The sequence below is a fragment of the Melampsora larici-populina genome (assembly GCF_000204055.1).
Source record: "Melampsora larici-populina 98AG31 unplaced genomic scaffold MELLAscaffold_45, whole genome shotgun sequence".
Classification (NCBI taxonomy): domain Eukaryota; kingdom Fungi; phylum Basidiomycota; class Pucciniomycetes; order Pucciniales; family Melampsoraceae; genus Melampsora; species Melampsora laricis-populina.
The window spans coordinates 670,217-694,065 of record NW_006768809.1 but is presented as its reverse complement, the minus strand read 5'-3'; the positions used below and the strand labels follow the sequence as shown (position 1 = coordinate 694,065).

Sequence of the window (23,849 nt, the reverse complement as noted above, 5' to 3'; positions counted from 1 at the left end):
TCTGGAACAGCCATCGGCATGTTCGAGGTTTGTTTGGAAACTGTTTTGTGATGTCTGTCATGATCTATACCAAATCAAAAGTTGGCGGCAGAAAGACACATTGTAATCGAAAGGGAAGTTTGGACGGCCTCACAACCATCCCTTCTAGCTCTTTATGTGGGCGAGGATGACGGCTGAAGCAGACAGTGGGAAACTGATGCCTTGTCACGCAGGGCATTTATCAGAGAAGCCATCATCCAAAGTGAAACAAGCCCACGCATTCCATGAAATACCATAGGGAATAGAAATGCCTGGGCCTCAGGTAGATCTAGGGAATGAACAGTAGTCCTATTGAGGGCAGATCCAGTGAAATGGACACTCATTTCAAAGGAGGAATTGTGTGCAAAGTGCCATTGATTCGGCATTGCACACAGTTTTTCTGATGTGAGACAACTAAATACATACAAGTGACAGTAAAAAATATTGAGAACGCATACACCTTATTTTTGTAGGAAGTTTGATTCATGTTTGTTTTAACCCGAATTGATTCAGAGGAAGAAATCTCTTGGTCCGATTTTTTGGAAGGAGATCGTTGATGTATAGGAATATGAAAGACCTTCTATCACTTGGTTAGAATCACCAAAGTCGGGGCCAAAAGACAGGCACCTTGGCCTTGTAGGCCTGATAAGCCGGATCGTCACCCCACGACTTGTCCGCCTTGGACTCTAGGGGAGGAAGTCCAGAGAGTTTGGTGATCAAGAGGTACTCCATGATCGGACTCAAACTTGCCACCACTCTCATCCAAGCTGTCCCAGTTGCCCGATCAAGGATGGGTCAGCTGCTCTGATTGCGATGAAAAAATTCAAAAAACGACAAACGGGTTAAAGTGCGCCAGGCCAAAAGAAACTGCGCAGTCCACATCATCACTTCTCCCACGTAGTTAGGATGACGGCTGATAGACCATAAGCCTCGAGTGATGAACTTCTCATCATGGACCTTTTGTGCTCTCTCTTCTCTCCAGGCAGACTTTTGTCGATCAGCAACTCTATGGTTGATAGAATGTGAAGTCAGCACACTGATGCGGTATAAAGTAGCCGGATTCACTCACACCTCAAAGAGGAAAGAACTGGCCCACAAGCTGGCACCAAAGACTCCACTCGCACCGAGAGGTGCATTACGAGACGATGGAATTGAATTGACCTACAGAATACCAGATCGCAAATCCGGTCAGCGCACATTTCTGTTCACTACCGAGAAAAGGAAATAGTGATGCCTTCAACTCAACTGCATAGACTGGAAAAGCCGTGAGCGCGATCCACGTAGCCTGGGCCCTGGATCAATTTGAAAGTTAGCTCGATGTGAAAACGGACATGAAGCAAGAGATAATTGGACTAACATCCAAGCACCAAAGAACTTAACAGGGTCGCGCTTGATTTCATCGAATCTTGAATCTGACCCGCTGCGGCGGATACGCTACAGACGCCAATACTTTATCAACGTGTTGCTAGAACATATGAAGAGCTTAGCTGACCTGGAACAGAAATGTGCCAAGCCGGGTGGCCCATAGGCATGTGAATCCACTCATGAGCAATTGTCGCGTATGAAAACTCGAGATCCGAGGAAGAGGCTTGGATGATTTATAGATATATCGATCTTTCAGGGATGGGTAGTAAAGCGAAAGCGCCTGATCAAAATCAAACAAATAATATTCATCAGCCATTGAAGTGATCTGCGAAGTATCTAATGACAAAATCTGCCTTACAGTGCATGATATGAATGTCAAAGAACCTGACAGATCATAGAATCTAGGTGAGATCCAAGTCCGAATCAACTCTCAGTTATCATAAAATGTACCAAAATCGAGAGATGAGCTCAAAAGAACTATACTACGTTTCAGTCTGAAGTGGGATTGCCACTGAAGCACAGGCAACTTGGATAGCATAAGCTGCGCCGGTAGTTACCAACAAATTTCGAACCGTATGACTTGACATGGCGAACAGAAATATGGAAAATCGATCAGATTGGATGATGGGTTGTGCTGTTGACCGCCACCCGGAGCTGTGATTCGATCAACAGACTCTATATGCATGCACAATCTCTGACGTCATACGCTTTAGGGTTGTGCACTCAGCAAGGTTGAGCACGTGCAGAGAGTCGAGACCTACATACAGGCTACATACATGCAGGAAGTCATGTGACAGTCACAGCTTCACATGCAAACGACCACTGAGTTCAAGCTTCCTGATTGTGATCCAACATTTCTCGTTTTCCGAAAACCGATCGATGCCGAACCGTGACGAACGAGCGCCTTCCTCTCGCCGTGGTGCCGAAGAACACGGATACTCTAGAAGTGGTAGAACAGGATCAAGGCAAGAGTATCAAAATCGTGACAGAGAAGAACGTGACTCAGACAGACGTACCTCAAGACGATCTTTATCACCGGCGCGCCATCGATCATCCAAAGGTGATCGTCGTAGCCGCTCCCCTGAGAGGCGAGATGGTCGGAGCCGCGTAGATCGACCACGAGAGCTTGAACCTCATCGATCCTCTCCGCCACGCCATCTTCGCTCACGACCTCGCTCTCAAAGTCCACCAGCTCAATCCGTTTCTTTATCAGCACCGCAAGCAGCATTAGGAGACGAAGAACCTGAACCTGAACCTTCCGAAGCACCAAACTTTGCACCCTCAGGAAAACTTGCGGCTGAGACGAAAACAGTGAACGGTGTAGTTCTCAAGTATCATGAACCCCCAGAAGCTCGTAAACCAAGCAAAAATTGGCGATTGTACGTTTTTAAGGGGAAAGAGCAATTGGATGTATTACATGTACATCGACAATCGGCGTATCTGTTCGGACGTGATCGACTCGTAGTTGACATACCCATCGATCATCCATCAAGCTCAAAACAGCATGCCGTTTTACAATTCCGACTAGTGCAGACCCGCAATGAATTCGGAGATACGAAGAGTTTAGTAAAGTGGGTGAAGCTTACAACTCGCGTGCAGCCTGATCTTGGTCATTAACGTGTTTGCCCATAATTCTAGACCGTTCATCATCGACCTCGAGTCAGCCAATGCGACGTTTGTCAATGGGGAGAAAATTCCACAAGCCAGATATTTCGGGCTGGAATCGGGTGACGGTGAGTACACTATCATCACATCTCATTGAATACTCACTACTAATCTTGATATTATGTCTTCATCGTTTTAGTGATCAAATTTGGGCTCAGCACCCGTGAATACGTCCTCATTCCTGAGACCTAGTTATCATAATATCTACAACTGCCGGATGTATTGATCTACGTCTTCATTTTAGAGTGTATAGTAGGGTGTGAAAAATTTGCAATTATTCAAGGTTTTATCCTGCTTGCCGTAGTGTACCTGCTCCGGATGGGACAAACATAATTCGAGACACCAGCGGATATTGAAGTGCATCCTTTCTGAACATTTCTTTGGCGATGTGATATTTTCTAGGGCTGCAGTAAATCATATTCACACCGAGCGCTTACTAGTATTATCCACTTACGGCGGGGGCAGACTTTGGATTGTCCGACAATTCCAGCACCTTCAATCATAAGCAAGGTATCAATTTCACAGTACCCTGATTATGAGATAGCTTTTTCAACCGCATTATAGACTACAGAAAGTATTGTTCTTAATTTGTGCAAATGAACGCCGGGGCTCTCAATTCCAGCATGTGGGATGTGAGCTCTTTACATGGAGTTGTTTATTTGGCCTCTCAATTCTTGATGCCCACTTCATCAAATTCCCCTGTGAGTTGGATAACTCACCTCTGCATCTGGTACCTTTCGATCAATGTAAAGTTGACTTATGGTATAGTCTTTTCCGTCAATGGTATGACTCAATCCTAGTGCCCCACTACTGAGCAAAAACGTTCGGGAATTTTCTCAAGATTTCAGAAATTGAAGTAGCACTAACTCAGCCAGTACCTCACTCAGTTGTTCTACTTGTCTCCAAAATAGTCAATGCCCGCCTGTGCTCTCAGATTCTTGGAATTCGCTTCACTATACATTGTAAATATTTCGCTACTACTTTGAACAAACGACAGTAAATCTACAACCCCGCCACCAACTTTCTTTACAAAATTCTTATCTACAAACATGCTCTATGTACACCAAAAAAACAAATGAACTCGAGAAAGGACCAAGAAGCTTATGACAAGAGTGGTTATATGACAAGCACACTGATCAAAAGAGACACAATTAGTACCCATGACAATTTCAAGATTGAAAATGAAGGTCGGAGGTTTCCACCAGAATTATGAGCTGAATCTTTTGCATCAGAGCGAACATCAGTGGAGTTGAAAACCGGACTAGAAGCACCAGTGTGAGGATAATTCATGGGACTAGAGTAATGCGAGTCAACTGTTTTGTTGGTGTCTGAATTGTTATCATTTTTGGTATTGGAGGTATCTGAGACGCTCTTCGAGTTGGACGGATCATTAGTGAGACTGAAAGGGTGTGACTGTGCCAAGATCTCATCGGACTTGTAGAATGTTTGAAAATGTGAGTTCATGGGATGAAACGGCTGGAGAAAAAAGAAATGACTCAACTTGACTTTTGATGAAATTGATGGTATAACCTGTGCCAGATTTAAGATGATTATCACCCGACAAGTCCAGTGTCACCTTCCCATCGCCAGAATTTAAATCTTGCTTTACAACTTCTGTGATGCCTTCAGGATAAAGACTTTTGAGGAGAACCACATACAAATCAATTTGGGATAGGCATGCGAGGAGCCAGGTGAACTCACTTTGGATCCCGGTTTGTGATTTGGAGATCAAATTTTTCTGGGTCGGTTGAAGCGGTAGACCATTCGATCTTAATTGGAGCAGATATACTAAATAAAATCGAGTTAGTTCGTGGCTAAGAGATTCACAGGGAAGATGTAAAATAACTCAACTCCCAGGTGGTAGTTTCGGTAGGTGACGTGATGTCAAATGCCTTGCTTCCCGCAAAACACAACAATAAGAGATGAAGCACAGAAGGCATTGTCGAAAGCATTCTAAAAAAGATGTGGTGTCAAATGTGATGGTGTGGTGGTCCTTGAAGGGCGATTGGTTGAGTATATATTTACTATTATGATACACGAGGAAAAATGGAAGAGTTGATTGTATGAGAGTCAGACAGCCTATGTATATAGTTTGATGGAAAAGAAAGACAAAAGACAAACAGAGAGGTCCATTTTATCGTCCATCTCAACACCTCATGACCATTTCTTCAAGCAGCCCGCTCGCTGCTCAGCGTACCAAGTATTAGCAAATTCAATGCACATTTGAAATTGCTATGTACCCAGATGAGCTTTCAAATTGCTACAAGACCTTCGAACTTCGCACGCTTACTTCTCATGACGTAGACCCTTTGGGGCATAATCGTGGAAATCATCCCCAGAGCAGATTACTCAAAGGCTTGTGGAACACTGCTACATGCCCCTTTTTGGCACGCAGGCGTTGGAATTGCGAAACCGTGGACGTAGTGTACCGTGTGCGCAGACCCTTTGCCTTTGAGCAACCATCCACGGCCGAATGCCTGAGGTTATTCTACCTGAATGATCTGCTATGAGCCATCTCGGTTATTTCAGAGAGACCTTCCGAGTTTGAAATCTGGTGTTTAAAATTCCACTCTGAATGGGTGTTGTACATAATTTGAATAAATCAAAAAGCGATAGGACAAATCTACGGTGGCCTACAAATGGTCGCTCTAAGCGGCACTTAAGTCACGTCGGTCAAAATCATAAAATTGACATTAGGGGTTCTCAAAGTTGGCCCGGTTTCAAGAAAACCCAGTTGACCCGGTTGCTTTTTGGCAGTAACCTTGTGTATCGAGTTGACATTTTTTGACAGATCACAGCCAAAAAGTCAACTGGGTCAACCGGGTTTTTACAAACCGGGTCTACTTTGAGAACCCCTATTCTTGACCCCAAAAAAGCCCTGCTGAACAAGTGCCAACCCGGGATAATGTCTAGACCCGCGGCAATCTTCCATCTCTTGGTAGATTTTGAGAACGTTTTCTTTCTTTCATGAATCTTTTCAAAGAATTTTTGTATGTAAGAGAGGTAAAAGATAAAATAAAAGCTATGTTAATTATATGTGTATAAATGTGTGATAGAAAAAATGAGATCGAAATAAGCGTGCAATAATTGTTGATTCATATCTGAACATTTGGCGAAGTGAATCTTAGTTGGTGAATCTCAAGTACGCTTTGCTGAATCTCCAAATAGAAAAAGGCAAGGTACAGTCAAACCAGAAAAGCTTGTCACAAATTCCCCGCCAAATTGCTCGAGTTTTGCGGGCAAAATCGGTCAAGCTTTTCCAATTTGACTGTATATCAAAGTTCCGGGAAGAGAAAGACTCACCATGCAAAAGGCCAGAGAAAAAGAACACCTCCTGCAATAACATCATTCAAAAATACATCCACTTCCTATTGCACCGTCCATCCTAATCTGTCTGTTTTCATCAAAATTCTTTTATTTGTTATGGTCTCCTATCAGACTTTATTATCAGCTTGATTGTATCACTGTATCATTTCATGACAATCAAGCATTGCTCTCTTCTTATCTCATGACAATGATCTAGAGTCTCTGAGAATACAGCTAAGCAGGGCCCGTACTTGTGCAGCAGGGCTGTTCTCAAGGTCAGGAATGTCATGTTTCACAATTATGAAAATATTACTCAAGTAGCACTTCAGAGCCACCAATTTGTAACAAGATCCATATGCGCCAAGATCACACAATGTCAAATTGCCCCAATTTTACCCCAATTGGGGCCCGGTCCAGCCTGCTTGGTGTAGTAACTTTACCACCACAAATGGCAAACAGCACTTGAAATGGGAAAACTAGCTCCTAAGAAAAATAGCAATAGAGTGGCCCAAAGCAATTTTGGGCTGTTACACTGAATTATGTTACTCCAATGTTTTTGGATAACATAATGCTAAAAACTCACAGCCAAATGGCCAGGGTGATCACACAACACAGGAGTCACAAATTCAAATTTGAGTGCAACAATACAAATTTTAAAGGGTAGGAAACAAAACAAACGCAACAGATTTGGCTGACAAAAAGTGACAACACAACAGATTTTTTGGCCGTGCCACTACAAAATCAGCAAGAATAGAAAAAAAAATCAAGACACTTGCTCACAAGTTTTTTTTCAACAAAAAGTTCATCTCTTGGGAGGTGGTATGTACCTCACTGGGGGTTATGTAAGTCTTACTGCTTCTAGATATGTAGTGGTAAGACTTCTACTTAGTTTACTGAGTGTCATGTTACCTAGGACTACAATCCTGTTACAGGTCCTCTGTAACCACATCAGAAGGATGGTTTATTTTCCTACTGGGGTGGTGTGGGGGTAGGTCCTGGAGGGGCAGGTGTAACCCCGCCCCACCGGGCTGAGAACAAGGAACCTGTTGCAGGATTCTCTTCCTGGGCAGGTGGGTGGGAGACAAAATTTTTTCTATCACTTATCTGATGATGAAACCTAAAAGTGGCTGAGAGAGAGAATGGAAAATATTTTCCCAAGGCTTGGCAAGAAATTTTCTATTCCACAAAGTTAGGAATATTCCTCTCATGGGCAGCAGGGGTCCCATCTCTGAGACCCAGAGGCCCTGGTCCTTTTATTAGCTCTCCTACCACCTGCGCTGGAACTTAGATGTACTGTCGTGGGCTTAGGGTAATCTACCGATAAAGGTAACAATTTTTATCTTTTTATGATATTATGATAGAGTAGGAGATATTTTTTAGAATTTGTTATGTTTTTGTTTTTGAAGCTAAGAGAATAAAAAGAAAATAAAATGTAACAATTTCAGAAATTAGATGTTTATATTATTTATTATCAATTTAAATTAAGATAAGGCTAAGGAGGAGCTTCTCTTTCCCTTTAGATTGCTTCTTGACAGATTTCTCCCAAGCTTGTAGGACCAAACCAACAGTTTTGTAATTGTTGGTAATGGGAACTCTCTCACGTAGCCACAGGCAACTACCAACACACATCTCCGTAGTGCAAGGCTTCAAACAACCTTGCAAGGCAGTAGCCACATCAGCTGCTGCAAAAAAAAGTGCACTCAGCTTCAGCTGAAGCACCTGGGACCAATAGGTAGTCCTGTGCTAAAGAAGCCAGTACTGGATACTTGTGTTGATGTTCCTGAAGATGGTAAAATTGCAAAAAAACCAATATGACAAAGATGTTGCGATCAACTAGAGCGCACGAGTGAGAAATGGAAAGGGTGAGATGAATTTCATATAACACTAAACATGAACTGATGAGAAGAGAAAACATACCTAGAGCGCACAAGTGAGAAATGGAAAGGGTGAGGAGAAGAAACCCTTTCCTACTGTGGCTCTAGGTAGTTTATATACAAGCGTCTTATGTAACATTTATGTAAGAGTTATGTAAGCACTAAACAAGAGATGACGAGAGTTTGATTGATGATGAAATGATAGAAGGGAAGCATTGAATGGTGGGAAAGCACATCAATAGTGATTGTACAGTCAACTCCCTCTAAGTTGATATCCCTGTAAGTGCATGATTCTCTATTTGCATAGGATTTTTTGCCGCCAAAAAGGGTTTTGCCAGCCAAATTGAGGTCTGGAAGTGCATATTCCTATAAGTGCATGAAAAAACCACCCGCCAAGCTGTATGTAATTAGAGGGAGCTGACTGTATACGGGAATACACGGAGATTCTCATGACATAGTATATGTGTATTCCAACACCCCCCCTTGCGTCCAACTAGCTTCACTGAGAAAAAGAAAAAAAAGGAGAAAGAGAGAGAGAAAAAAAATAACAGCAGCACGAGACAAGAATAAGAGAAAGATAATCAGAGAGAGAGAGACAAAGTTAAGCAGAGGCAACAAAGAAGGAAATGTGTCAAGAAGTTAGACCAGACCAAACACAGCCCTATGACGTTGAAGCAGCACTCGTGGAAGAGGCTTGGTTAGCATATCCGCCAACATATCTTTGGTAGAGACATGCAATATCGTGATATCTTCATTTTTGACACATTCTCAAACGAAATGAAAACGGGTGTGTATATGTTTGGTCCTGGAGTGATGTTGAGGGTTGCGAGCCAGAGCTTCGGCTCCCTCGTTGTTGACGTGAAGAGGGATAGCTGAAGGAGGTCGTATGTTGAGTTCAGCAAGAAGATATTTAAGCCACATTCCTTCGCAACACAAATCAGACATCGCCTTGTATTCAGCTTCGGTGCTTGAGAGAGAGACCGTAGTCTGCTTGCAAGACTTCCAAGAAATTGGACCACTTCCAAAACGGTAAGTATAACCAGTGGTTGATTGGCGATCATGTCTGTCTTCTGCCCAGTCAGAGTCAGAGTATCCAGATAAAGTCGAGGAACCACCGAGAGTCAGACAAAGGTTGCACGTTGAGGAGAGATAACGAAGAACCCGAATAGCTGCAGAACAATGAGCAGAAGAGGGATCTCGGAGATATTGTGATAAGCGATTAACCGCAAAAGAGATATCGGGTCTGGTACATTGAGCGACCCATAACAAGGCGCCGACAAGACTCGAGTAATGACCAGGAGATGAGGTCTCTTGAGGAGAACGAGGCTTCAGATCCTTAAACGCGGAATCAGTCGGGGTCGAGACAGAGAAATTGTTTGAAGGAATAAACCGTTGAGTAAGTTCCTTGATGTGGTGGGATTGAGATAAGAAAACCTTTCTGGCTGGAATATCTCTCGTGATGTCGAGAGAGAGAAAGTGCGTGAGCTCTTTGTTAGAGGATATTTCAAATTTTGATGAGATGGAAGAGATAATTTCGTCGACAAATGAATCTTCACCAACAATTGCAATGTCATCAACATGAACCGCGAGTGCCCCAACAAGTTTATCGTCCTTCAGGCGATAATAAAGAGTAGGATCATATTTGGATTGAGTAAGGTTGAGAGTGATAAGAAGTTGGTGAAGCTCGGCATTCCAAAGGCGGGGTGATTGCTTAAGCCCGTACAGCGAACGCTGGAGCTCACACACCCAGTCGGGGTGTTCAGGATCTTTGTAGCCCTGAGGTTGAGTCATGTAGATAACTTCATCAAGTAAAGAATTCAGAAAGGCTGACTTAATGTCTATTTGTCGGCCCTTCCACTTTTTAACAGCAAGCAAGGAAAAAACTAGACAAAGAGTCTCTAGTCGAGTAGTTGGAGAGAACACGTCAGAGTAATCTATACCGTTAATTTGAGAATACCCCATGGCAACAAGTCGCGCTTTAAGCTTATCAAGAGTTCCATCAATATTCCTCTTGACTTTAAAAACCCATTTTGATTTGATAATGTTTCTTTTCGCAGGGCGTGGGACAAGCTTCCAGGTTTGCATTCCTATTAGTGTGGAGAATTCAAGATCTGCAGCCTGTAACCAACGAGATTTGTTCGGAGAACGCAGAAGCTGCTTCCAAGTACGGGGAGTGTCTAAGGAATCATCTGTAGCTAGACCCGCCCAATTGCCAAGACAATCAGGAGGTTGTGTATGACGAGTCGATTTTCTAGTCGGAAGAGACGGGGTCTTAGTTGACTTTTTGCTTGTTGACTTAGAATTTGAAGGAGCATTGTTAGAACCCGCAGGAGCAGGAGACGAAGACGGTGGAGAAGACAAGGAGGGAATCAAAGGATTTGAGACGGAAGAAGCAGGAGGAGAAAAAGTGTGAAGAGGTGAATCCTGACCAATGACATCATTCATGATCGACACATCAGACGGTCTGACAAGTGGGACTTCATCACTGATAGGGGAAGTAGGAGGTATGGTATCCGGAGCAGGCAACACAGGAACAATAAGACTGGAATTAGGCGAGGACTTAGAAGAATGAGGAAGAGGACAAGACAATAAGAGCATCTCCACCGCGGACCTGATCTGTAAACCGAATACAGAGCCAAAAAAAGCTTGCTGGAAAAACTTTGACAGCTGTATTTTATATCCAGCTTCGTTCCATCCAACGCGCAAATCGGTATAAATTTTTGAGTCGTTTTGAGCTGCCCAAGTTGCCAAACCCTCACCCAATCGAGCCACCAAATAGCCATCAATTGGTTGGACAACGAGAAAATAGGACTCATGTGGTGACTTTATCACCACATGTGCCAAATGTATGTCCAATACTGGGACAATACAGTTTGCTGCAAATATTCGGTTGGTACTTCATATTTCGAGTACTGACCGTGTGAAACAGGGTTTGCTGGATATTGAGGCTCACACGGATGGTGAGCTGTTACGTTTCCAGACCGCGCTGGATGGTCGATTTGTGACCTAGACCTGCAAACGTAAAATACACCTTACGTGTATGTCTGAAACGTTACGTTTGCAGGTCTGCGTTGGAGATGCTCTAAAGGATCATCTGGAGAGATGACGAGTGGTGAATCAAGAGCAGTGACAGGAGGCGTGGGCAGAGGTGTTTTTATGGGGCGACGTCGAGGAGCATGAATGGAGTTTGAAAGTCTTCGCTCATAAAGCGCACGGCGTTGACCCTCAGTAAGCGGCGGCAGGAGTGGTGTAACATGATCAGACGGCCATGGAATGTCGGCTTCAACAGTTGGAGGAGTTGGTCGAGATATGTTTGACGAGTACGGAAATACATCATGTCGAAATATGACATCTCTTGACTTGATAACTTTTTGATTACGCAAGTCCCACAACTTATAGCCGTTACCATCAGGTAGGTAAGAGAGTAAGACAGCAAGCTTAGCCTTAGGATCAAGTTTACGTCTGTCAGCTTCTGGAACCTTGAAATAAGCCTGACAACCAAACGGATACAAGTTCAAGATAGACGGATCAGGCAGAGAGAGGAGAGAATTGGGAGAATGAAAACCAGCAGGCGTGTGACACGGGATGGAATTCAGAGTGTGCATTAAATAACGCAATGCATCTGCCCAGAAATGCTTAGGCATATCTGCGGTGATAAGTGAACAACGAAGATGATTTCCAATGGTTCGATTTGAGCGTTCAGAAACCCCGTTAAGCTCAGGCAAGTGTGGTGGACCAGGATTGTGCAAAATGCCTTTGTCAAGAAGATAAGATTGCATTTCTTTACTCATATATTCACCACCGTTATCGGTACGTAGAGATTTAACATGAAAAGAGGTGAGATTGAAGAAACTAGCGCAGAAATTCTTGAAACAGATGAACACTTCAGATTTCAATTTGAGAGGGTAAATAGTTGTATGTTTAGAATAATCGTCAATGAACGTTACAAAGTATTTGAATCCTTCACGAGAGGTGGTTTCAAAACTGGCTACATCAGAATGAATGAGATAACCCGGTTTGGAAGAACGATAATTAGAACGGGAGTGAAAAGACATGCGTGGCATCTTGCTCTTAACACATATGGCACATTGTTGAACTTCTATTTCATTCATAATAAGTGGTTGAATGTCGTGAGATTTCAAAAGAGACTTCAAAGGTCGTAATCCAAGATGACCTAGACGCGAGTGCCAGTCAAATAAACTAACATCAGCTTTGCTTGCAAAGCAAGAAACAGAACGAGACATATCAACCTTTTCAGGAAGATAGTAGAGATTCCCTCGCCTAACACCATTCCCAACTGGAAGTGCCTTAGATACATCATCAGAGGAGTTGTAGATTTGACAGCCATCCTTGGTAAACATGACAACAAAACCATCATCACACAGAGCTGAGACTGAGAGGAGAGGTTCCTGGAGATTGGGAACCAGGAGTGACTTGTGAGTGGTAAGACCTGATATACCGAGTTCGGCTTTGCCGGAATGAGTAGCTTCAATTGTTGAGTTATTGGCCAAATGAATAGTTCGAGAGACAGGCGAGAGTTGAGCGAGCGAGGAGATGTATGGGGTCATAGTGGATGAACAACCTGAGTCAATATTCCATTCACGGAACCGAGATGATCTTGCCACATCAACAGAAGCAAATTTGGCCTGAGTACGTTCATCACGATCCGACTCAGAATCACTGAAGTCCAGAGGAACAACTGAGGTTTTTCCTGCCTTGGACGGTTGAGGACAAGAGCGAGTTTGACCAGAGGACTTAGACCCAGAAGGAGTTGACATCGACTTTCGTTCTTCTTTGATCTTTTCAAGAGCCCAACAATGGTCAATATCATGATTTGTCCGTTTACAAAAGGAACAAAACTTGTTGTTCTTTAGGCGACAATCGTTCGAAGCGAAGGGTTTACTGGCATTCATCGGAGTCGAGGTAGATTTGAGTGCCTTAGAGACAGACACATGACCAGATGAGTTTTGGCGATTCTGTTCGTTCTTAAGAGCTCGAATCACAGAGATAGAGTCGGTAGTCTTCTGCTGCATAAGAGGAGTGATTACATGTGCCCAATCATCCGGCAACGAGTTGATGATAGAAGTTGTGTAGATCTCATCCACAGTTAGAGGATAATCATCGGTGATCAGAGCAGAAAGCTTCTCAAAAAGGCGGTTCATCGACAGAAGATGGGAATCTAAGTCTACATCCATCATTTTTGAGGTAACGAGAGAATTAAGAAATATCATGCGACCACCAGAGGTAGAGTCCTCATGTGCCAGGCGTAATGCCTTCCACATGGCAGCGGCGTTATGTCGATGAGGTTTAAGATATTGATAGTTTATATCTTCAACAGCACGACTGATGAGGGTACAAACACAAGCATTATCATCTTCCCACGTAGATGGTCTTGCTTTAGGATCAACATCCTTGAGAACATAGGTGAGTTTAGCGTCCACAAAGTACAGTTCAAGAGCGAATTCCCAATCTAGATAATTAGAGTTTTCGCCAGGAGCTCTTAACGAGGTGATACCGGACAGCTTGTTCGAGCGATCATCCGGAGACGTTAGTCGAAGACATAGAGAGATCTGTAAAACGAGATATTGGAGGATACAGTGTAAAAGAGCTGGTTGGGTAAACTAGGGAGCGTAACCGTATCAGTCTTTTTCTGAGACTAACTCGCTCTGAGACTAGGGATTGGGCGAAAGTTCGACCAAGTTGTAGCCAGCGGTTCTGGTGCCACAGAACTTGTAGGAATCCAGCTGAATTCCGCTGAATCATATCAACAAGATGTCACAGATTCTCTTTGCTGAGCTACCCGGGGCCAAAATAATGATTTATGGTGTGTCGGGAATTGTTGGAACCAGGAATCCAACACCTCAGACCACCGTTCATCACCTTCAACAATCAAAACCCCCCAGATCACCCCAATTCACTCTCACCGCATAACTCCAACACCCTTCATATACAGTAAGTAATACGCTATGATTGATCATAATACAAACTGACATTTCAAGTGTTCCTGTTGTTGATCTAGGTGTCTAGCAGTGTTATCGAAGTGGTTCCACTTCATTGTATTTGAAGATCACATATGTATGTATTCAAAACCTATCACAAGCAAATGAATTGTGTGAACTGAAGTTTTGTTTTAAAAAATCTCAGGACCTTCCAGCGTTTATCCCGTAAAGGCATTTTTCAAACCACTGGAAACCCCGCCAACCCTCTCCCAAGGCTTTCCAAATGGCTTTCAATGTTGGTTACGGCTCAGGCATTACTGACCCATCAACTCGAGAAGGATGCCTTGCAACAACACATCTCCTATGATGGTTGTATCCCAATTGATGTTCACAATTGGTCGCCGCGTGTCTGTTACCTGACGACTAGATTCTGGCCAACCGAGATTGTCGAAATGCACCAGCTTCTAGGGTTCCCCGATAGAATTCGACTGGACAATGGATGTGTAGAAGTCGGCCTCACTGCACTTGCCATCCTCCTGGCACGTCTGGCTGTACCAAGTCGACATTTTGACTTAGCTGGGGTTTTTGGGCGCGATCGGAGCATCATCGGCCGTATTGTTAGGTTTACTCAACGTTGGATCAAATTACATTGGTGTCATCTACTCAAATGGAGCCCCCAGCGATTGACTGCTCTTCGTCTCGAGGAATACGCGGCTTCTTTAATGGACTCACGAGGGTGTCAGTTGAACAACTGTGTGGGCTATATCGATGGCGAGTTCAAATACATCTATCCAAAAAGATTGGAACTTACACACTTATGACTTTATTTATATTGTAGGGACTGTCTGGAAGATCTCACGGCCACAACACAATCAGAGACTATTTTACAATGGACATAAGCGCTGTCATGCTTTGAAATTTCAGGCAGTGACTACCCCCGAGTAAGTTCTTTATTTGCTTTCATTTGCAGTACATAGACCTGATATTTTGATTGTCTTCTGTTGTTTCAGTGGGATCACTGTGGACCTCAGTGAGGCTTATGTAGGCTCGCGTCATGACCAGGCAATTCTCAAAGATTCACAGCTTGAAGCGACACTCAGAATGCATGCCAAAGGTAATGGTGGTCGCCAAATGATCCTCTATGGTGATAAAGGATACTCAGCCAACGATGTAATTATGACACCATACCCTGGAAACAAAGACCGAATGCCAGAAGAACATGTTGAATTCAACAAAATTATGAGTCGCTGCCGAATAGGCGTTGAGCACGAGTTCGGTCGAGTGCGAAATGTATTTAGACTGACACAGTATGAGGGTAAGCTAGCCTTTTCTGCCTTTTCTGCCTTCTCACTGATCTCTGACTTTTTGATCTTACTGATTATAGACAACCTCATGTTCTATAAGAACGAACTCAATGAAACTTACCATGTAGCTGTATTTGTGAAGAATTGTTTGATATGTCTCGGTCGAGGCCCAGGAAATTCCCCCCTTCCTCCCCCCTCTTTAGCACAATATCTTGACCGAGCACATTTGTAATTAGATTTTTGGCTGAGAGATGTGATTATGCCTGCTTAGACTCAAGTTGTTGATTGGAAGCTTTGTGATAGGAGACTCAGTCTGATTCCACGGTCATACACTTGATGAAATCAAAGGCTCTAGAAAGTGTTGTTGGTTCATAAACAATCAAAAAATCGTAATTTACATTGAGTTAAAAGGATGGAAGATTTCACTAATCTTCACTCGTATCCGAAGCTTTCAAGCATCATTGATCTAATGGATCAATCATTAGATCGATGTTTCTCTTACTCTAGAGTCTCTACAAAACGCTGATAAGCTTCATTCATTCCAAAGCGTCAAACACCTCCAGTCTTTGATTTGCAACTGTTTCAATATCTCAAACGATTTGAACTTCTCAAGGTTTTTGTTACAAAGAGTCAAACACCTCCACAGTCTTCAATTTGGAATTGTTTGAAGATGAATTTTTCAAGGTTTTTGTTTTAAAAATGATCGATCGTTCCAAAGACTTGTGAGAATGGGAAGACTGTTATTCTCATCAAGCAATGAATCCTCAAGATTTGCGAAGATCTTTAAATTTGTGAAATGGTAAAAAAGAAAAGTTTTCATTTCTAATAAAGGATCAAAGATTGTAAATCAAAGTCGAGCCTGAGGATCAAAGATAGGGATGATTGTAAGATCAGGCAATTGTTTTGTATGTGTGTATGTCTTTTAAAGATTGACCAAAGATAGTTAAAAATAGACCAGGCAGGAATGAGAGAAATTACAAAAAAAGAGAACATCATTGCACACGCGAGGAAAGTTGAGTCATGATTGCTGCCAAGGCGTCATTGATTGAGGTCATTTTTGAGTCTACTTTAGCGTCAAGAGCTTCTAAGGTGAGGTTTGTGGTTTTTGATTGCTCAGATGCCAACTCGAATTTTTTTTGTTCAAGGGCCAGTTCTGCCTTGCGATGTGCTTCTAGAGATCTAGCCTCCGCGGCAGCTATGGTGAGCTCACGTTCGTAAAGGAGGTTTATTTTGTTGTTTTGCTCTGCTTGAGCGGTCAAAGCGGCTTCATTCATCTTACTCATTTCGCCACTAAAAGCACTCAGCTCCTCCATGACCGCGTTTGCATGGGATGCAGCTGAGTTGCGGGCCTTCTTGGGTTTCCTGCTAATCAATCTGCCATCGTCGTCGGTTTCTGAGGGGGTTTCTGAGCGCTTACGTACTTCCCCTCTTGCAGCCCGATCACGGTAATCCTCTGCCAGCATATATCGGTTCTTGAGTGTCTCACGTTCCTCCTTGGAAGCTAGTTTGAGAGCTAGGCCGTTCTGGGTTAAAGGAGTGTTCAGGGTATCAGCAAAAGATTACAGGGAAGAAAGAAGCCAGATTGAGTGATCTGGATTTGGGGAAAGGAAAAATCACATACCTCTTCCTCATGCTCGACTGTGTGGATCAATTCACGCAGCTCCTTGTCATCTTCGACGGTCCCACTGTCCATCTTACTCTACCCTTCAGCGGCTTTAAGCCAAGTCTTCAATTGGCAGTATCGTGTTGTAAGGACTTTGCTGTGGGTACTATCTGAAAGTTCTCAAAAATATCTTTGAGTTCCAGGTTCGGTCTGGAGAGAAGTGTATCAGTTAGTAAAAGCAGTGAAAAAAGTAGAAAATTATTTACAGACCTTCAACAACGTTGCACACTGTTTGAATACTTTCAACTTTTTACCCGGTGTACCAAAAGGACTGAGTTCTGCAAGGCATCGCATGAACAAGAGATCGAGTTGGCTGGGACAGGTGCTGTTGAATTTGAATTTCGCTGAGTCACTACCATCAAAGTCCGGCTCATCCAAGTCGTCTTCTGCTTTTTTCAACGCTTGATTGAAGTAATCCTGGACACTATGATCCTGAATATCTACCATCCTTTGCCATTCATACAAGTGACTAACCGGGAGGTTCCAAAAGTCTGGGCATTGATCGACACGAGTGATTACTTTCTTGTTGGTTGAAGAGACGGCTCCATTGGAAAGGGAAGATAGGCCAGGTGTACCAATATCCCTAATAATACAGATCATACAACTCAGGATCAAATCTCCAGATAAAGAAGAAAACTACATACCAGATTTGAGCCGACCTATTTGAGTGAACAAAAAAGATCAGACCCAACTGTATGTCATCAAAGAAACAAGGAGAGACTTCTCACGAATTTGGAATAAGGTTAGAACCTGAGTTCACCGCAGAACCAAGAATTGATCCAGACATTGGACCGGTTGATCTGACCTCGCATGTCTGAGTTGGTGGGAGACGTGGAAGACCGGTCGCTGGAAAGGACTGCTGAGGTGGCCATTGGGATTGCTGAACATTGTTAGTCATATCATAACCATTTTGTTGAATGTTTCCCACAGTGTAATAGGTTTCTGACCCAATCTGAACAACTACAAGCCATGAAAAGATTAGATCATAAAAAGGATAAAACATAAACTACTACACGTACTATTGTTTTCTGGATGACGCAAACCAGGAGTGAAGGATGATGATGAGTTTTCCAACTACAATCAAAAACAAATCTATATATCAGTGCTTATGGACCAAGTTTGGCTGATCAACTGATTGACTCACCCGACCTCCAGTTGGATTAAAGCTACCACTGTGATGTGCAAGAAGGTTATTGGCTTGATGTTGATTCATTGTAAGAGTTTGAAAATAAATCCAAGTGAGAGGATTTGACTGTTATCAGGGGAATCTAACTGCCGTAATCCGAGGAGAGAGACCCTTATAAGCAATTGAATCTGTCAGCCAAGATGGGCATAACAGACCAAAAAGTGAAAACTCAACTGCAAGCTGCCAATCCAAACACAGGTGTCCACGCGTGCTGTGCAGAGTACCATACCTGAATCCAATGGAGGCTAAAATTGATTGATGCCAAACAGGATATGACCGGTGAGGATCTTGTTCAGGATAAATGCACCATGAGAGCCAAACAAACTCACCCGGACACATCCTAGCATCTAACACCCGGAGAGGATGGAGGTCAAGGGCCAACGGATACCTGTGACAGGGATCAAGCCAGCCAAACAAAGAGGCTTTCGAAAAGCCTGTTTGTTTGGTCAGACAGGTGTTTTTGAGCTGGTAGGCGGGTACGTTCCAGAAAGATGCTGGCCTTAGTGTCACGCCACACGGTTTTTTTTTCTTCGATTTTTTTCTAAAAAAAAAATGCTGGCTTTGATACTGTTTGAACAGTGGCTGATATTCAGTCACTTTTGAATTGAATTACATTTGAACTGCGGCTTGGGTCACCATCAAGCAGAGTCCGCCCAAACTATCCTGAGACAAACAAAAAAGTAAACCGGATGGTGGCTTTTTGTACACTGTCTGTACAGGCTGGTGGCAACTGGTACATATGTATGAAGACTTGAACAAATTCATCATTAAGACTTCAAAGAAGCTGTTAACACTTCGATAACCTCATCAAGAATCAAGAACCTTTGTCGAGTCATCCATGTGCACCTTATATCTATACCTTCAGACTCACTCCAATCCCCCTGAAACATTGTCAAGGGGGTTCTATCGCTACAACCACTTACATATCAAAGTATTGATAATGAAGCAACTTACAAAACAACAAAATGTTATTGGAACAAGCTACTTTGAATGAAAGTATCAAGCAAAACCGATACAAGAAAAACAATGCATTGTCATCGGAGCGAGATACTTTGATGTAAGAGGTTTCTATCTGTTGCGTTGTCTTGATTTCTTCAAAAACGACTCAGTCGCCATCTTTTCAAACTGTCTCTTTGTATGTATAATCTTCACAAAAAGGACTCGATATCACTTCTTTTCAACCAACCTAAAATGCTTCCAACTTCTGCTTTTCAAGACATCTCATTTTGCATTTTATCAACTCGATCGTCTTTTGTATGTATTATTTTTGACCAATGAAATTGACCAATGGATGTCTAGATGTTCTGTAGTTGGTGGAAGGCTTATAAAGAGAAGGAAGCGCCATGCAAAAAAAAACGCGCCACACAGACCGGGATTGAACTATACCTGTATGTCTCACTGCTTCTCTCAGGTAGTCTCAGAGAAAGACTGATACCGCATCTCTCCCGTAAACTACGTAGGTGTATAAAACGGGGAAATCCAGTGTTAAGAGAAACAGCGGCCGAGATAGCTAGGATGAGAATTGGTGAGAAGATGTCAACAATGTGTGTGAATTCAGATTCAGAGAGGATTAAGATTTCACAAATGTAATGTGATGATTAGGAAGATAGGAGAAGGTATTCAAACTTTGAGTATGAAAGATATTCACTAGTACTATTTAGTAACTAGGGACCCTTATAAAGTGGCGCAAGATGATACGAGGTAAGATTACGAGAGATTTTAATAAGATACTCTAGCAGTTGGTAGAGATGGGCTCATAACCTGTTGCGATACCTAGAGCGCACAAGTGAGAAATGGAAAGGGTGAGATGAATTTCATATAACACTAAACATGAACTGATGAGAAGAGAAAACATACCTAGAGCGCACAAGTGAGAAATGGAAAGGGTGAGGAGAAGAAACCCTTTCCTACTGTGGCTCTAGGTAGTTTATATACAAGCGTCTTATGTAACATTTATGTAAGAGTTATGTAAGCACTAAACAAGAGATGACAAGAGTTTGATTGATGATGAAATGATAGAATGGAAGCATTGAATGGTGGGAAAGCACATCAATAGTGATTGTATACGGGAATACACAGAGATTCTCATGACATAGTATATGTGTATTCCAACAAAAGAAACTATACATACCTTCTACCATTGAAGAACAGGCTTAGGACTGTTCTCCACACCAGGTGAAACCAATGGGTCCTCACCCTTCAATTGAAGCTCCAACTCATTAGCTACAGAAGAGGTTTTTTCAGTCTGATAAAGTTGTTATATATTGAGCACACTAGTTTCTGGCGCTTTGGATTGAGGACAGTGCTTTGAATCAGAAGGAAGATCCAGTTTGGACTGGTGTTAGGTAAACATGTCTTCAAGATGTTTGGTGGTGTGGGTGGTCATTGCATGATTGGGTCCAAGGGCATGATCAAAGATTTGCAAGTAAAGAGCAGGGTGGCAACCTGCGGCCATGATAAGGGTGTTACAACCAAGGGCTGCTTCAAAGTAAACCCTTGTATGTTCAATGCAAGTTTGCAAAAAAGGTTGCATGTGATTGTCAGGTGTAAGAGCAGCAGATCAAGCTCTCAAAGAAGTCAGTAGTTATGGTATTCAGCCAGGACCATGCAGCCAGTTGGTTTGTTGGCCTCCATATGCTTAGTCAGAGTCTTGAAATGGACTTGTGTTAGTAGATCTTCAGGTGCATGATTTGGTTGTTTGGAAGGAAGGAACTTATTCACAGCTCATCTAGTAAATCTCTTACATCTCTCCAGTCTAAAATGGAGAAGAGCATTTCCTGAAAATACCCAGAGGGTTTCTTTGAAGTTTTCTTATAACTTCTGGAATTTTTCATGAAAGACTTTGAAGTGTCTTCTTTAAGCATATCATCATTGACCTTCTTGACAAATAGTGTTATCGGCTCCAGGAAATAAATTCATAATCAGCAGGTGGACTTACATCACAATTTTCGTCGGCTTGCTCCCATCTTTCAAGACAAATGTTCCATTGGATACTGTGACCTAAATCAAAGAGTGTCCAGGTCCTTTGCCATCTGGTTGCCTCCTCCTCAGATCCAATCAATGTGTGTTGATATCCTTGAGCCATGCACATGATTGAGTTATCTTATTCACAACAAAATCAAGCTAAAGTATCAACAAAGGTCAGTGTGAATCTAAGTGAAATGGAAAAACAAATGCACATCTTGAGTCAAAACTTTCAGTCTTTTCAGCTTAGTTCTGGTAAACTTAGGGATGAGATTAATGGCCTCCATATCCCAGTGGTTGTCCTCAGGTTCAGATTGCTTAATTCATCTGCATCATGTTCAACATCAGATTCCTTGTCAGACGGCAAGGACCCCACAAGGATGGCTGGCTCAATCGCTTCTCCTTTTTCTTGATCACCATCTTCAGGAATGGTTGGTAAGTCATCTGGTGAGGGGAAAAAACCAAGAACTGAGTGGTGTGTCTGATTGGTTGGAAGACCCAGGGCAGCTATTCCAGCATTGACAATAAGACTGATCTTGTGACACATACATTTGATGTGCATGGTCTCAGGATCCCAAGAGTATTCAGAGGAAGAATTGTTGTGTTCTTGCAGTTGTTGATGCATCTCAGCTGCCAATGTGACGTTGGCAGAAGCCAAGTCAGTTGTATGAGTTAGCATGTAATATTTTGTTTCTTCAGTATAGTAAAAAGCGGCCCTGCAAGACAAGCACCCTTATGGTGATGAGCAACTCATTTGAGGGTGAGATGGCAAGATACATAGTTCCAATATTCATTGATAAAGCTAGCCACACCACCAATGTAAGCTCATAAATTACCTTTTACTGTCCAAACATTGTGGGTCAGTGTAAAGTTTCCTGGAATTAACTGAGACATGAAAGATTGAGAGAGAACATCATTAGAAGAGGAAACATTATTAGATAGCTGAAAACAATCAAAGACAACTACAAAACAAAACTCACTTCCAGCTCACTTTAAACACCGTCTCTTACATTAAGGTGGAGTTGTTTTGCCTCTATAGCTGTTTTCAACCAGAGAGGTTTTGCAGAGCAAAACCTCCAAGATTGACAAAGTAAGTAAACACATAATTAACTTAACACACAAAAAAACATATTACAACTCTATCACTCAAGTTTCAAGAGTGTAAAAAGAATGAAAACAATACCTCAAGTTACCATCTCTACAACCAAGGGTATAATCTAATTAACCCTTGGTAAGAGAAGAGTAAACAACAAGAGAAGTGTGTAGCACTAACCTAGGCCAGGGTCTGAATAATGAAAGACCCTGACCAGGCCAAAAGACAACGAGAAAAGGCTTACATGGTTGCTAAAACTACAAAAAACCCTGACCAGACCAATATCAGAAGATAAGGGTTTTTTCATGACATCATACTATGTTAACCAAGGTTAGTATATAAAGAACCATGATTCTCACCAAAGAAAGAAAATCATCCTTTTATCACTTTACCATTTTATATAAAACCTTTTTTGTTTTACAACAAGAACTTTAAAACTTTTTTCTCTTTTGATTTTTGATACTCGTGGCTAGAAATCCTTAACTACAGAATTCCTATCACACTTCATCTTTTCTCAAAAGTGGAACCTCTTATCTTTTCATTTTCCTAAACTTCCAACTTAGAAAGTGTTAGAGCTTGTTTGGCGTAGCCAATCCAACTAAAGACTTTCATCCGGAGTAAAACCCTTTTGATTTACCAATAATCAACGAACACTGAAGTTTAGATAGCTATCTTTAGCTATTACTTTGGAAGATGTCTGAGAGATCCAGCATCTCATTCAGTACCTGGCAGTGGTAATCATCCCGCACCACAGAAATCTGTAGTCACCAGCTATAGATCTATTTCAACTTACTAAGAATCTAAAGCCCAGTTTTTAGGATAACTATCTGAATAATCCTTAAAAACCTACATTTAGTAAGTCTCATTCAAAGTACTTTACTACACAAGTAATACTCAGTCTGACAGCTGTCCACTTACAATGGTAAAGTCAGGCATCAGGTCAAGCGTAATAAAACACTGTCTGAAGAAGAGGTTATTCAATTGGATCACATGGCAAGGCTTGCCGTACCTGCCATAGTGTCAAGATATGGTTAAAAATCTTCATATCAAACTTTGGCAAGACTGTTACAAAGTGGTACATTGTTGAAACTTTGTGCAAGTCTGCTGCTTTCTTTGTGTTGACTATGGCAACACTTGGAGGAAGCCTGCAGACACAAGTGATGGCTTTCTTATGACAAGGGCAACCAGTCTTTGATCTTCCAGGTTGATTGGAACCATTGCAATGAATCTTGAGATTCAATCAAGTGGTTCCATGTCCTTGGCATACTTTTCCACACCAAAGACAAGTAAAGTCCAAAGGGCATTTGGGATCCTAAAGTCAAAGCACCATCAGTTAGCTGAATCTTTAGAAAGAAGATGAGAAAGAAAACCACAAAGTGAAAAATCAAGAAAGAAACCTGTTCAAATCTTACATAAACGTCACCAGGTGCTGGTTCATCATAGTATAAAGAGGCATCATCATACTCTTCCAC

At 42.3% G+C, this 23,849-nt stretch overlaps 4 protein-coding genes across 4 annotated transcripts; 1 reads left to right on the top strand and 3 right to left on the bottom strand.

Moving 5' to 3' along the window:
- Positions 1-615: 615 nt before the first annotated feature.
- Positions 616-1,973, bottom strand: MELLADRAFT_38825 (uncharacterized protein; the record flags this gene model as incomplete). The annotated part of the gene is made up of 8 exons (XM_007414714.1): positions 616-775; positions 851-1,024; positions 1,088-1,179; positions 1,265-1,310; positions 1,376-1,452; positions 1,511-1,663; positions 1,742-1,784; positions 1,870-1,973. Coding segments are annotated over 8 exons (849 nt in total), but the record flags the coding sequence as incomplete, so codon positions are not given.
- Positions 1,974-2,260: 287 nt separating this feature from the next.
- MELLADRAFT_78907 (uncharacterized protein) lies at positions 2,261-3,240 on the top strand (the record flags this gene model as incomplete). Its single annotated transcript, XM_007414731.1, has 3 exons — positions 2,261-2,954; positions 2,983-3,116; positions 3,188-3,240. Coding segments are annotated over 3 exons (881 nt in total), but the record flags the coding sequence as incomplete, so codon positions are not given.
- Positions 3,241-4,164: 924 nt separating this feature from the next.
- On the bottom strand, positions 4,165-5,000 carry MELLADRAFT_91801 (uncharacterized protein; the record flags this gene model as incomplete). Its single annotated transcript, XM_007414713.1, has 4 exons — positions 4,165-4,482; positions 4,550-4,685; positions 4,750-4,836; positions 4,900-5,000. 4 exons carry the CDS (start codon positions 4,998-5,000, stop codon positions 4,165-4,167), a joined length of 642 nt encoding a protein of 213 aa, XP_007414775.1.
- An 11,463-nt stretch (positions 5,001-16,463) lies between these two features.
- MELLADRAFT_91800 (uncharacterized protein) lies at positions 16,464-18,347 on the bottom strand (the record flags this gene model as incomplete). The annotated part of the gene is made up of 7 exons (XM_007414712.1): positions 16,464-16,994; positions 17,093-17,164; positions 17,345-17,717; positions 17,779-17,793; positions 17,863-18,094; positions 18,154-18,208; positions 18,279-18,347. The coding sequence occupies 7 exons, from the start codon at positions 18,345-18,347 to the stop codon at positions 16,464-16,466; spliced, it is 1,347 nt and encodes a 448-aa protein (XP_007414774.1).
- Between the last annotated feature and the right edge of the window lie 5,502 nt (positions 18,348-23,849).